At 27.3% G+C, this 14714-nt stretch overlaps 1 protein-coding gene across 9 annotated transcripts in view; it reads left to right on the top strand.

Moving 5' to 3' along the window:
* LOC136080618 (epidermal growth factor receptor kinase substrate 8-like) overlaps positions 1-14714 on the top strand; it is a 60230-nt gene that overhangs the window by 27097 nt on the left and 18419 nt on the right. For 5 of the 9 annotated variants that reach the window (XM_065797489.1, XM_065797490.1, XM_065797488.1 and 2 more), the window contains 6 exons: positions 637-728; positions 4102-4230; positions 4582-4723; positions 6189-6295; positions 7434-7593; positions 12547-12637. In XM_065797489.1, the coding sequence (XP_065653561.1) occupies positions 637-728; positions 4102-4230; positions 4582-4723; positions 6189-6295; positions 7434-7593; positions 12547-12637 (721 nt within the window). Of the gene's footprint in view, positions 1-636; positions 729-4101; positions 4231-4581; positions 4724-6188; positions 6296-7116; positions 7167-7433; positions 7594-12546; positions 12638-14714 lie in introns of all 9 variants that reach the window. The other 4 variants (XM_065797492.1, XM_065797491.1, XM_065797496.1 and 1 more) reach the window with 1 other exon arrangement.

Here is a 14714-nt window from a genome sequence, read left to right as displayed (position 1 = left end):
AGGTGGGGGGACTTAAAAGTACACACAACAACAGGAGGAGCGGGTCAAATCCTAAATTTTTGGCGTACGGATCACCCCTATTATAAAGGTGAAGTCAAAGTATAAATAATCTGAGGTGTAAGTAATTGAAAAGTTCAAGCCAAAATGGATTTTTGGTTTCAAAAATCCACTTTTGTTTGAACAAAATCCAAAGTTGTTTATGCTAAGGAATAGGTGTGCAGACTTTAATGGAGAAAGTTATTATAAAAGTGCAAGCACTTTGTTAAAACTAAATTGAAAATGGTAACTTTTTAGTATTTTTTTATTTATTTGAGGTATAGAATTATTGTAAATATAATTCAAGGAATTTTTGTTTTTTTGTGTTTATTTTTTTTATTTTTAGTTTATTGTGATACAACCATGTACCACAATAAACTGGAAATAAGTTTTTAAATGTATGTGCATATGTATGTATGTATGTATGTATGTATGTATGTATGTATGTATGTATGTATGTATGTATGTATGTATGTATGTATGTATGTATGTATTTATGTATGTATGTATGTATGTATGTATATATGTGTGTATGTATAAGTTTTTTTTTGCATTTATGTCATTGCATGCTGATTTATTTTAATGTCTTCTTTTGATTAGGCTAAGTTGAAACCTCATATATCAAATCCTAATTCAACCGAGTTGATTCACTACTTATTTATACCGCTTGGAATAATAGTAAAAGTTACAGGGTATGTTAAATATTATAATAAACTACATTAAATAATAAAAATACAATAATGCAACATAAAAAAAGACATAATATAATATAGTTGCTCCTAGTTATAGTAAAATTAGAATTTATGAGCTGAGGCTCGCATCACTTTTTTAAGTTTTTTAAATTAAAATAAACAATTAAAAGTGGAATAGCAACAAAATGATTATATATAGACTATAAACTAAATAACTTAATAATACTATTTAAAATGAATATTTTATTATCAAGCAAGAATAAAAGCGTGGAAGTGTAATAAAAATATGTAATTACATTAAAATAGTTATTAAAATGTTTATTAATTTTTAGTTATTAAAATGTTTATTAACATTTATTATAATTTTTAATTTAATAAAATAGTTATTAAAATATTTATATAAAATATCAAATCAAATTTTATTGCAAGAATTCAAATTTTATTCAATAATGTTTTGGTGTTTTAAAGAGGTCACCATGTAAAGTTTACAACCACCTCAGTTGGGGAGGGGTTTATTTAAATTGCAAAAGTTTGGCTCAGACAAAGTTTTAAAAACACCAATAAAGTTGGCTTGTAAAAAACTTGTAAAAGACAGCATAATATATTAGTTTTGTGCCAAAATTGGTAGGGTGAAACCTTTGTGCTGATTTAGGTCAACACAGTTCTCTGTCTTTAGTAGATACATGAACTAAAAGTTTGGGCAGGTAGAATTTACATAAATGACAATTATTATGGAGAAAAAACTTTTCTGTTTTGTTTTTTTCTGGTTTTTGTAAAGCTGCTTGGATTAAAGTTGACTTTTTAAAACTTAATGCACGCAGTTTGTTAAAAATCATTACCTTTCCAGATTTAGGTTGGCATTGTCCCAATATTGTATTCTTTTATTTTTAAAATGTTAACCTAATTCAAATATTTTTCTCAGTGGCGGATCCCAGGGCTGCGAAGTCGGTAAACCGCTGTTCCGACTCCGACTCCGACTCCTTAACTTATCATGGACCGACTCCGACTCCCGACTCCGACTCCTCCAAAAGTCACCAAATTGTAAAAACAAATTTACCGCGTTAAAATGTTAAGATTGCCTATTTCATCGCTATAATATAAATAATCCGACCACTTTGTGCTTTAAACAATATTTATTAGAAAACAATTTCTGAACAAAAAAATTTTCTGAACTTTTGTAAATAGATATACAATAACCTCTTATGCAGTCACTAATAAAATTATGAATTTGTCCTCAGAAATATTATTGCCTCCATCAGATCTTTCTTCATGGATGTCCTCAAATCTGATCTTATTATTTTTAGCGCAGAGAACAACCTCTTCACACTAACTTGAGTTGGTGGCAAGGCAGTAACTACTCGGGCAACTTCTCTGACCATTTCAGGATACATATCAATTGCTTGCAGTACTGTTACTTTTGATGAAAGGTCAAATTGTTCCACTACTTTTAATGCACATAAAAAACTGAGTTGAAATTTACTGGCAGTGTTCTCTGATAGGGATGACTCTTTTTCCATGCGGGAACGCCTTGTACAGTCTTTATGGTCCAAATATTTCTCAAAATCAAAATCTTCATCAGTAGATGATGTTGAAGATGTGGCAGTATGACCCAATTCTTCTTGTTCCTGACAGTTCTGTAACTTGTTCATTCTTACAGCTATTTCAAGCAGAGCTTCTTTTCCTTTAGTCAGCTGTTGATCATCAAGAAGTATCCGATGCATTGGGTCTACATAAACAGCTGCCAAAAGAATCTTATTTTCTAATAGTACTTTTTTTCTCTGTTTCATTGAAGCAGCAATGCCACTTGCAAATAACGCTCCTTTTTGAGACAGGCAAAACATCAAGTTTTTCCACTCCTTAAGGAAAATGCCTGGAGTCCTCTTCTTGCAGTTTTTTAGTCACTGCAAATGGATGTTGTAGCAATTCTTCAAGCTCTTTCACCTGTTTCCATTGGCTTTCATGTAGCATCAATTGAGGATAAGACATGTCTACGAGAAAGGGTTTCAGTTCAACCAAGCGTTGAATCATTAAGTAGGTACTTCCCCATTGTGTGACTTGATCAATAATTGCCCCTTTTCCAGCGCGTCTCTTCAAAATTGAGTCAACTTTAGGAGTTCTGGCTGCAGTAGCCAATTTTCTCAACTTTTCAATTAGTGCAGCAGCATGTCCTTCTTGCAGACCATCCCGTATAGCCAGCTGTAGCGTATGCATAGCACAGCGCATGTGATGAATGCGAAAACGTATCGACATAGCTTCAACAAGCTCATCTAAACTGTCATGTTGCTGTTCATCTGAAGCAACTTCGGTTTGCTTCACTGTCTCTATACTGTGTTCCTCCATTTCAAATATATCTGTTTTTCTTAACCCATTATGTTCTTCTAGTTTCCTGAAATAAAGCTGGAGAAATTCGCTGGTGTGATGAGCTTTGGTGTCTTTTACTGCCAATGTCTTGGTAACTATTTCATTATTTTCACAAAAAAATCGGACATTGATCGCAAAATAGTTCACTCTGTGACGTGTACAGCCATCCATTTTAAGAAACACAAAGCGTCCTTTGAGAGATTCTTTAAGTTCTTCATTTTGTTTAAAAGCTTCTTCAATCACTAACTTTCTAATACTCTCTCTCTCCAGAGAAACGCTAAGCTTGCGGGCCATTTCTCCATTAAGACCCATAAAAGCTGGTTTTGAAAATAATGATATAGGCAAATCATCCTTTACCACAAGCTCTATGATCTTTTTTTTAAACGTATCTACTAAATGTATCTATGTATGTATATATATATATATATATATATATATATATATATATATATATATATATATATATATATATATATATATATATATATTTATATTTGAGGGCTAGAGTTTGATACTTAAGCTTTAGACTGACAGAACAAAAAATATTTTAATGAATAATATATATAAAATTCATATGAAATTTATGAAACTTTGAAAGATTTTTTTTAAGCTGGAGTCGGAGTTGGTATAACTTTTCCGACTCCGACTCCAGCCAAAAAGAGCTCCGACTCCACGACTCCGACTCCGACTCCACAGCCCTGGCGGATCCAGCATCTTTTGATCTTTGAGATAGCTAACTTGAAGACATGGAGCTAACTCCAAACATTTACATGTTTATACTTATGTCAAATAATGAGGGTTTGCAAAAAATTGCAATGATTGGAGGCTGGGAACAAAAAGCCCCAAAATTTTTGCTACACCTGCCCCAAACGTGAGAGTAACAAGTTGATGAAATATTTTTTGTATTATTCTCAACTAGACTTATATTCATCGATAATTTTTAAGTTTCATAGTATTATCTCTCAGCGTTCAAAAATTATGACCATAAAAAAATTACTTTATACATTTTTAGTTTAGAAAAAGCTCGAGCTGTTGTTGATCCATTGCTGACACAGAAATCTGTTGAATTTTTAAACTTTTGTCTTGATTCACGAGAATATCATTTTTGGCAAAGTTTAGGTCCTAATTGGACACTTACGAAGTAAGTATTATAACACCTAGATATTAAGTTCTGTATTAAAAAATTCTTTCCTAGTAATAATATGAGTTGTTATAATAAGTCATATATATGATTTATAATTTTTTTAAAACTGTAACATTTTGAACATTTTGTAGTTTTAATTTGAAGTGCAAAGTGTTTACATAAATTCATAATTTACATGTTGCATTACGTATGAAAATAATTAGTGAGATAAAATTACAAAGTACAAAATGTATTACATTGTACATGAGAAATGCATTGTACATGAGAATTAAAACTGAGAGTTGTGAAATTGTTTCATACTAATCTGAAATTTTTCAAGACAATATTTTTGTTATCTTTTAATTTTAGGTCTGCTCCACTGTTTATGAATCAAGTTACAAAACATTATACACCTATATTTGAAGATGGTTGGATTCCTCCAGAGTTAGTTATAAATGAAAAACTTGAACCAGCAACACATGCCACCTCATTAGCAATTACTAGAATGAAGGTATAACAAATTTTTTCTACCTAAATATTTTTATAAAGCAGCAAAATTTTGCTTAAAATCCTAAATATTTTTTGTAAATTTCAAAAGTTGAAAAAATAAAAAAATCTTCTGAGAAAACTTTGATATATTTTTGTTTTGATATGATATTTGACAAAAAATTGACATGAAAACTGCCTGAAATTCATGAATAACATGTGTAACTTTATATGCCGAGAAATTAAAAATAAGTTTGGAATACATACTTGGTTTTTGCAATAATAATAAAAACTTTTGAAATTTGCTTATTAAATATTATTATGCTTATTAAATATTAAATATGCTTATTAAATATTATTAAATATAATACATATATATTCATAATAATATGTTTTTCAAAAGAATTTTAATTAAATTTTTTTAAAGTAAATTTTAGATGCACTACTAACTAAAAGCGGGGATGCGGAATCCCAAAAGAACTCCGGCTTTATAACTTCATTTTTTTATGGTCTCTGGTGTCCAGAGGCTCTAAACATATTGGTTGATTAATGATCTGCTAAAATAAAAAAATTTATGATATTCAATGACTTGGAACTTATTGTTTTCAAGTTCAGAGTTTGGGAGTCCCGGAGTCCTTGCCGCCATTATAGCTTAGGTCTCCGGGTTCAAAAGTTGATTGTTCTTCTTAGACCTATAAGTCTTTATTTTTTCCCAATTAGTAGCCCATAAGCTTTTTTATATTTTTAAGTCTCCTATATACTAAAAACTAGAAAGAAGTAATCTTTTTGTGACTTTCAAATTCAGAGTCCTTTTTGGGACTCCGCATCCCTGACAAAAAGTTAATTAATATTTTAATAAACTAAAACAATATAAAACTAACTGCACTTTTGTGTAGTCATTTAACCAATTCATGAAAATAAAAATTTCATATATATAAATGTTAAAACTAACAATAAAATACTAACCAAACTTTTGTGTAGTCATGTAACCAATTCCTGAAACTAAAAACTTCATATATATATTATATATATATTATATGTATATTATATATATATTTGTATATTATATATATATATATGTATATTATATATATATATGTATGTGTATATATATATATATATATATATATATATATATATATATATATATATATATATATATATATATATATATATATATATATATATATATATATATACACACACACATAATAAAGCTAACAATATAGTACTAACTACATGTTTGCGTACTTGTGTAACCAATTCATGAAACTAAACAACTCACTAGCAGTACATTTTACGTTTTTTAATGCCTAATTTTTGCACAATCTGTTTTTTATAACATTTGAGTTATATCTTAGTAAAAGCACTTTTTTAACTAAGAAAATAATTGAGCTTTATCATTCTCACACTTTCTATTTTTAACAAGCATTTTTTTTTAATGAAGTTTTTAATAATGTTTATAAATATCACTGAATGGTCAAATACAGGCAGATTCAGAAAATAATCTCTTAATGAACTCTGCTGTTTTGAAAGCTGCACTACAATTCAAGAAATCATTGGTGCAACGATCAGTCAGTAGTGATGGATTTCCAGAGTATGGTATTTTTCATTCTTCTGTTGGGGATTGTTTTAAATTATTTTCATTAGTTTAGTTGAAAATTAATTAAAATTGCTTCGGAACTTTAAATTGTATATAAAGAGAGAGAAGAATTAAAAAAGAAGATGTTATCAGGTTGCCAAGGAGATATTTATTCTCTTATGAATACAAATTATCATTCTTAAGAAATTTTAAGCAAGAAAATTGTATAAAAAAGCCTTTGTTTATTTAACAAATTTGTTAAATATTACAATTGTTGATACAAGTTTAAATTTTTTTTTCAATTAAGAATGTTTTAACTATGAGTTTAAAAATAAAATTCCTTTGTTATAAACTATTTACAATTATTAAAATAAGTTTTAAACATCAGTTTTATTGTTTCTTTAAAGTAATTGGTTTTAACACTTTTACATCAGTTAAAAAGTCACAGTTTGTAAGTTTAAAGTATTAAATTACTGTTCCATTCTATCCCAAACCTCTGTTATATCGTGCTTTATCTACTATGTGTGCTCTGTTATATTATACTCACAATTTTATATAATTTCAATGTTTAATCGATAGAAATAATGTAATGAACAGAAAAAAATTAAAAGTAATTCAAGCTTTTATCAATAATCATAATTCATAAATCAATAACCAAGTAATTCATAAATTCATAAATGATTAATGACCACAGCAACAAGTAATCTTTAGTCATTATTTAAACTTATTAAATTGTCTAAATTTTAAAAGTTGATTAAAACTAAAAAACTTTTTTTAATTTAATATCAGAAGCATTTTTTTTTTCCCTTATTATTCTTTTTGTTTTTGTTGTCAAGTCTACTAATGGTGAGGATCATGCTGATCATGCTCGGCCGACAAGTCTAGTGTTAGTATTTTATTTTAATTATTTCTGTTAAAAAATTTGTTTCCAAAGTAAGTTTTGGTTTAAAAGGTTTTTTTATTTAAGATACAGAAATACAATTGTCCACAAAAAATGCATTTTTTAAAAAATGTTTTTAATCAACATCTTTCTCTTCTATGTTTTAATGGTCTTTAATAAACAGTCAATTTTAGTTATTTTTCACTTACATGGTTTTATATATTTTTATGCCTTGTTGCGCCGAGTTGAATTTTACTTAAATTGTTATTTTAGTCTAAAAAAATCACAAGACTTTCAGGTAAATCAACCACAACGAAATAACAGCTATGATGCAAGTATACCTGTCAAACCTAAGTTGTTTGGCATTGTTATATATGACTACCTTGCACATAACAATAAAGAACTAACAATACGTGCTGGTGAACGAGTTACAGTAAGTTTTTCTAACCATTTTTTCTAGTTCATATGAGTTTTGAGAATATTTATTTTTAATGATATAAAATAATAAATAATGCTAAACAATGTATGTTTAAGTTATATATTATTTAAAGTACTAAATTCTTAATTAATTGTTTAGATTAATTGTTTAGATATATTTAAAATTAATTGTTTTAGATAATTTTATTATTAATTATTTTATTACATGTTTCTCGAAAAAGGGAACAACATTTTTAAAAAAAGTAATAAAATGTTGTGTTGTTTTTTTCATATTGTTTTCAAATAACAAATAATCAATACTGGTATTACTACAGTATGCAAAATAGAACAATCATACACTCAAAAAAATCACTTTATGTTTATGACAAAAAAAAATTTTTTTGACAGCTTGAGCTTTTTCAGACACCTTGTGTTAAGTATTAGATATTCATAACAGGCTGAAAAGATTTATATTTTTATATGTATACATAACAAGTTGAAAAGATTTATATTTTTATATGTATATATAACTTGCCAAAAAGATATTTTTGGTAAGTGGTAAGAAAAATTGCATTTTCTCTGGAAATGAGTGTGAGCTACAGTGTGTGGCTATCAAATAAGAACTAGTGGTACTTTTTTGGAGATTCTAAGACTCCAGACTCCAAGGTAAAAAATGATGGACTCTTTAATTTGTTCTGTAGTAACTGAATAATAAGAATTAATGAGAATAATAGAACTATGAAAAAAAAAGGAAAACCATACATATTCTGTGTTAATAGCTTAATAATATAGTAATAGCTTTTTTAAAAATATTTTATTGATCTCTCATGGATTTGCGCATAACATGACATTAAATGCTTCCTAATGGAATGAAACAATATTTAATACTGCATTAGTGGAATTATTTGGTCAACATCCACACGCAAATTTGTGAAATATCTCTTTTAGGTGCGCCATTTTTAAAAGTGAAAAACTTTTTTAATTTAATATCAGAAGCATTTTTTTTTCTTACCTCATCATTTTGTTTTAATTATTTTATTTACCGCAACCCATTTTTACCCGTTTTTGTTTAAATGAAAACTAAAAATTTTATTATTTTTTGTTTTTAAAAGAACTAGAAGTTATAAAAAATTTCTTTTAAAAACTTTTCAAAATCTCCTGAAAATGCACTTTAAAAGATTTATGCTTTAAAATGTTATTACTGTTTTATTTATGTAAGAAATAATTTTTATTTTTAAATTTTAAAGTAAGTTTTGTACATTATAAATAATATTGCAATAAAACCATGTTTGACTGCAAAACAAGCAACTAGTATGGTCTGGGGTCATGTGTTTTAACAGAAAACAATTGCTCAATACTTACTTGAGATAAAGGCAACAACAAAGTGACAGCAGGTATCTAGTAAAACCTCAGGGAAGCATTCAATTCCTTTTAATGGGTTAAGTTTTAAAAATATGTGCAAGTTATTTGATTTGGTGCAAAACATTTTAATTTGGATTATTGGGAAGTGCTAGTTTTGGTGGCTGTACATTTGCTACCGCTTTTTATCTCTTTTTTTTTTTATACTACTTTTTTTTCTAACATTATAAGTAGTTCAGTGTGTTTTCTAGATAAGTGTTGTATAAGGTTTCTTATGTGAGTTTTTGTGGCGGTTTCCTCACAACTTGTTTACTTTTTGTCAGGTACAATACATTAAAATACATATTACCTTAAATTCATTCAGGATTTTATTGGTACAATGAAAATGTCTGTAGATTTTGTCTGATCATGGTTAGTGACCATCACTGGAGTGTTAAATGTGAGTCAATGGCAAATAATTATATAAAGCAAGACAGTTTTTGATACAAGTTATTGTAGACATTAGTAGATGTTATAAAAAATTGCTTTTATAACATCCCATAAAAATCATAGTTTTTTTAAATTTAAGTCCTTCCTTAAATAAAATTATTGTTTGTTTGTTGCAAAATTTTTTATTAACTTGTTTTTGAATTTCACAAATTTATTTTTGTTAACTTGTTTTGTTAAAGTGATTTTTTAAACATGTTTTGTCGTGCAATTGGAATTTTTTGCTTATAATTACCCAAAATGACAAAACTCACAAATCATATAAAGATCTGTATCTTTTACAATTTACATATTTTAGTAAAAACTTATTAGGATCTTAATAAGTTTTGTCAAAAAATCTTTGAATATCTTGTTAAGATCTTATTAAGAAATTATTGAGAAATTAACAAGGAGAAAACTGCAAATCTTATTATGATCTTGAAAGATTTGAACGAAGAGCCAACAAATTATAGTTTATCAGTTAAGAAATAGTTTCAAGTATGTAATTCGTTACGCTTTTACAGTGATTTTTCGAAGAAAAAAAATTGGAAATTTGTTAACAAATTTAATTTGATATGCCATGGGCAAAAGTTATTATGTGTATCACAACCCTCGGAATTAGGAAAAATGAGGTCGGCAATAATTTGCTGACCCCAATCTTTTTTGGCATAAGGTTGGCATAAGGTCAGTAAAAAAAGTTTGATACAAAGGTCTTACTATAAAACATAAAAAACGAGATCGGCAAAAAATTGCCGACCTCAAATATTTTACGGTCGGCAGTTAGGTCGACAGTGCCTAATGCCGACCCTAATTCCAAGGGTTGGTATAATTACTTGAAAGGTTGACAAATCTAGAACAAAGCTTATTCAAAGTGATTGGGACATATTTTTAAATAAATTATGAATAAGAAAATGAATAAGAATATTTTCAAAAAAATTTCTAATCCTCAACATACCAATGACAGCGGATTTGAGCCCACTCCTATCATATTTTTGTCATAAAAGGAGTTTGATTTGATTTTTTAACTAGACAGGGACACATCATTACATCTTCTTTCAGCAAATGGTCTGGTCTGACACAACAACACAAAGTTCCTGGATAAGCCTTTTGGCCTAGATCTCCTTAGACCAAACTCTACTCCAGAATCTTTTTTTATCTCACTTGCATTATGTTTTGGTGAGAAAACTTTACAAGTTTTTGCTGAGGATATTGTGTATTCTGTAAAGACATCTTATTTCACAAATTTTGTTTGAGTAATATCACATTTCTTCCCCATTGATGAATTTTTAAATTTTAAACTTCAAAAAATGGTTAAAATTTGATATCTTTACATAAATATTTGAAAAAATCAAACCTTTTTATATAAAAATAGTTGCTTACTGATTGTCTTTGTGTTCACAAAAAGTAATTAATAAAATCAAACACTTAAGCTTTGAATTAAATTAAATCACATCAAACTTCAATCTAACAAATAAAAATAATCTCAAATTTTTTATTAACTTTACAAAGAATAAAAATAACTTAACATGTCACAAAAAATGGCATCATATTTATCTAATTTAATTTTTTGCTTTTTTCTTTTTAATCTAATACACTCCTAACAAGGCTGCAAGCAACCACTATTAACCACCAAGTCAGTTAATAGAAAAAAAAATAGTGTTGAAGAACAAGAAAATTGTTGAAAAAGCACTTAAAAAGTTGAAGTTTGTATGAGTTAGGAAAATATAAAGATGGGAGTGAGTTCCAAAGTGCAGGGAAAAAAACTAAATAAATAAAAGGTTTTAGAGCATGGTGGGACAGATGCAGTAAAAGGATGCAACTTTGTTGAATGGCGACTCAAGCAAGAATGAGTTTTGGTTGATAGAACTAAAGATAATAACTCCTTTAAGCAGCAACCATGACATTATTACTAGAAAAGAGAAAGAGGTGCAACTTTATGACGTTTGGAGAGAGGTTCAAGTTTAGCACATAAAGCAAGTCCAACTATATTTACAATGCATTGAGCTACAAGAAAACAAGAGATTTGTAGAGGTAATGAAATCAGTAGTAAGATAATCACCCTAATCTTATGCACAATCGAATCTGGCAGTTAGCAAGTTAGTTGTAGAATGAGCTGATTGAAAACCATATAGATTGTCAGAGAGTTGTTAGGTTCAAAATGAGATGTTAAAAGTTTGTTGATTAAAGGTTCAAAACCTTGATAATATTAGATAGTAGACTGGTTAGACCATAGTTAGAGGGGTCAGAGAGTTTCTCAAAATTTAAACTATAGGAAAACAAGATTCAGTCAAGAACTTACATTAAATAGTTTTGCAAGAATTGAAGAGAGTTCTATGGAGCACTTTTGTAAGACTACAATAGAAATGTTGTCTGGACCACACTCCGTAGAAGAGTTTTATTAGCATACTTTTAGATTATATCTAAAAGAGTGCAGTCTTTAGAAGAAGGAGAATGATAAAGAGCAAAGGGAAAGGTGATTGATTGAAGAAGTGCTAAATAGAAGCACATAAAAGAATGCTCATAGGATTCAAACCTGATTTTTCTACAAATAGGTGAATTGATGCATAAGTATACACCCAAGCCAAGAATGTGACCATTACAGTCATTGTGAATCAAAGGATAGTAGCTATCAATCCTGACCTAACAGTAGAATTTAAGCCTTTTATTTGATATAAATTGTAAAAAAAATTGTGGTCCTAATGTGATGGCCAACCATTGTATATTTAGTTGCATTAATTTCACCCATAATTAAGCAAATTTATTTTAAATGATTTTTTTTATTATATTGATGTATTATTCTTCCTAGATCATTCATTGTAAATCTATTTATCTATCGGTTCACAAATTATTATAGTTTTTATATAACTTAATTACTTTATTAATAATCTAATTAAGTTATTTTGAATAAATAATCACAATAAATAAAAAATAACAGTTTTATAAATTATTATATTATGTTTATCATATGAACATACTATAAATATATTATATCAAGTTTATTATTATTTTTTAGATATAAAAAATAACAATAAATATGAAAATTTCATAAATATCAGTTATATTAAAAATAAAATTAAAATTTGATTTTAATATGCTGAATATTTTTTTAAGTTTTTTCATAATATATATAATTTTACTTTTACAGATATTAGACAATTCAAGGCGCTGGTGGTTAGTGCGTAATAATAATGGAGAACAAGGGTATGTTCCATCAACTGTTCTTGAAATTCCAATAGGTTAGTAATTGAACAACAGTTTATGTTATCAAATTTTATTTTTTACCTTTAAATAATTTAATTTATGCTCCTACCAGTTAGTTCTTTTGATAAGTCTACCTACTGGTAGATTAATACCTAATACTGCTCATAAAGTAATGCACTTAAGTACACATAATGAGCTTTATAAAAAAAAGATCTTTCAATATTTAAATTAGATTAACATTATTCTTATTGTGAAAAAAATAAAAACAAAAACATTTTTTAATAGAATTTGAAGCAGCTAATTCTAGATTAGTTAACATTTAAAGCTATTTAGGAAATATAGTAAAATCGTCAAAAAGTACACAAAAGGCATTAGAGTATTTTTTTCTTCAGGAGTAAAAGAATTTCTGATTTTTTGACATTTTTTTTTTTTCACTTTTTGAAAGTTATACCTCGAGTTCATTGAGGTTTTTGCATAGAAGATAAAAAAATAAATAAACAAGTGCCAGAAAATCAGCAGAAAGAATTATATTTAATTATAATAACCATTATACATGGTTAAAACATGGTTATAACATAATTATAGATGGTTAAAACATGGTTATATTATAGACTAACGTGGTTATAACATAATTATACATGGTTAAAACATGGTTATATTATAGACTAACATGGTTATAAATAATTATACATGGTTTAAACATGGTTATATTATAAACTAACGTGATTATAACATAATTATACATGGTTAAAACATGGTTATAGTATAGACTAATATAATTATAACAGTTAATAGTTGAATTATAGATCATCAAACTAAAGCAATTCAAATGTCATACAATAGAAAAAATGTTGTCAAGTAAATAAGCATTTAGTTATTTCATTGACCATACACAAACTGTTTATATCAAGATAAACACATGAAAGCACCTGGTATATTACCAAGCTACCAAATTAAGAAAAAAAAAGAAAAAAAAAGTTCAACTCTTCTAAGTGAAGATTCTGTAGACATATCTACATGGAGTTTACTATGTAAAAAAAATACTTTTTTTAAAAAGAAATAGGTATCACATGAGAAATTGGTAACACAATTTGTTTGACAATTTTGTTCCAATGGACTTTTCATATATTTTAAGTAGCCTGTGAATAATGCTAGAACTTTGCCATCCTATGATAGCAAAAGCATCCTAAAAAATAATCCTACTATGTATTGTTGGCTCGTTTAACTTAAATTTTGAATTTGAGTTAATGAGTAAAGAGGCAAAATGAGCTGGTAATAGTACGATGGAAAACATTTGTTACACTACAAAAATCATTAATTTCTAAATAAAATGGTGGTGATCAGTAGGAAATTTATGGGGCTTGGTGATAAGATTAATTTTGTCTTTTTCTTGTTGCAGTCGTGTATTTACATTTTATAACTATTAATTTTGTAAATTTTTTTTCATGGTGAAATACATAATAGTAATAACTAGTAATAAGGTTTTAAAGTTCTTAAATAACAATTAGCTGTAGACATGCTATTTACTCATTTGTCAGGAATTCAACAATAATAAAAGGTAATGATCTTTTCAGATCCAATTAATATTTCACTATCTTTAGGTATTCTGTTAAAGCTTAAACATTTATTTAAAAAATAAAAATGATTCCAAAAGCCTAAACAATAAGCTCGATATTAAAAGACCATAAAATAAACTCATTGAATTTTATTTTTTCCTTAAAATTACTCAGGTGATTGATTTTAAATCTAAATTGAGAGCAAAATTAAAGTTTTGATAAAATTTTAATGTTATAATTTCATTATACTCTTTGTGTCATAGGAGAGCATGTATAAAAGAATTAACACCTTTTTTAAATTTTTTAAAATATTAAAGTTTTTAAGCATGCTATACAGGAAAAAAATATATACATTTTAATGCCTTCTATTAGAAGGAACTTAAATTAACATGTTGTTTTAGATCTCAATTTTATTGTTTCAGATCTCAATTTAATGGTTGGACATCAGACATTGTCTGGCTAAAACCTCAAGTTGTCCAATCAATTTAAAAAGTAATCTGACATTTTGCCCAACAGGAATTAGTTTCTACAAAATAAATACTTTATCATTAAAATA

Source organism: Hydra vulgaris, chromosome 05, assembly GCF_038396675.1.
Source record: "Hydra vulgaris chromosome 05, alternate assembly HydraT2T_AEP".
In the NCBI taxonomy this organism is placed as follows: domain Eukaryota; kingdom Metazoa; phylum Cnidaria; class Hydrozoa; order Anthoathecata; family Hydridae; genus Hydra; species Hydra vulgaris.
Note: the sequence above shows the minus strand (reverse complement) of the source record. Positions and strands in the feature narration are given on the sequence as shown.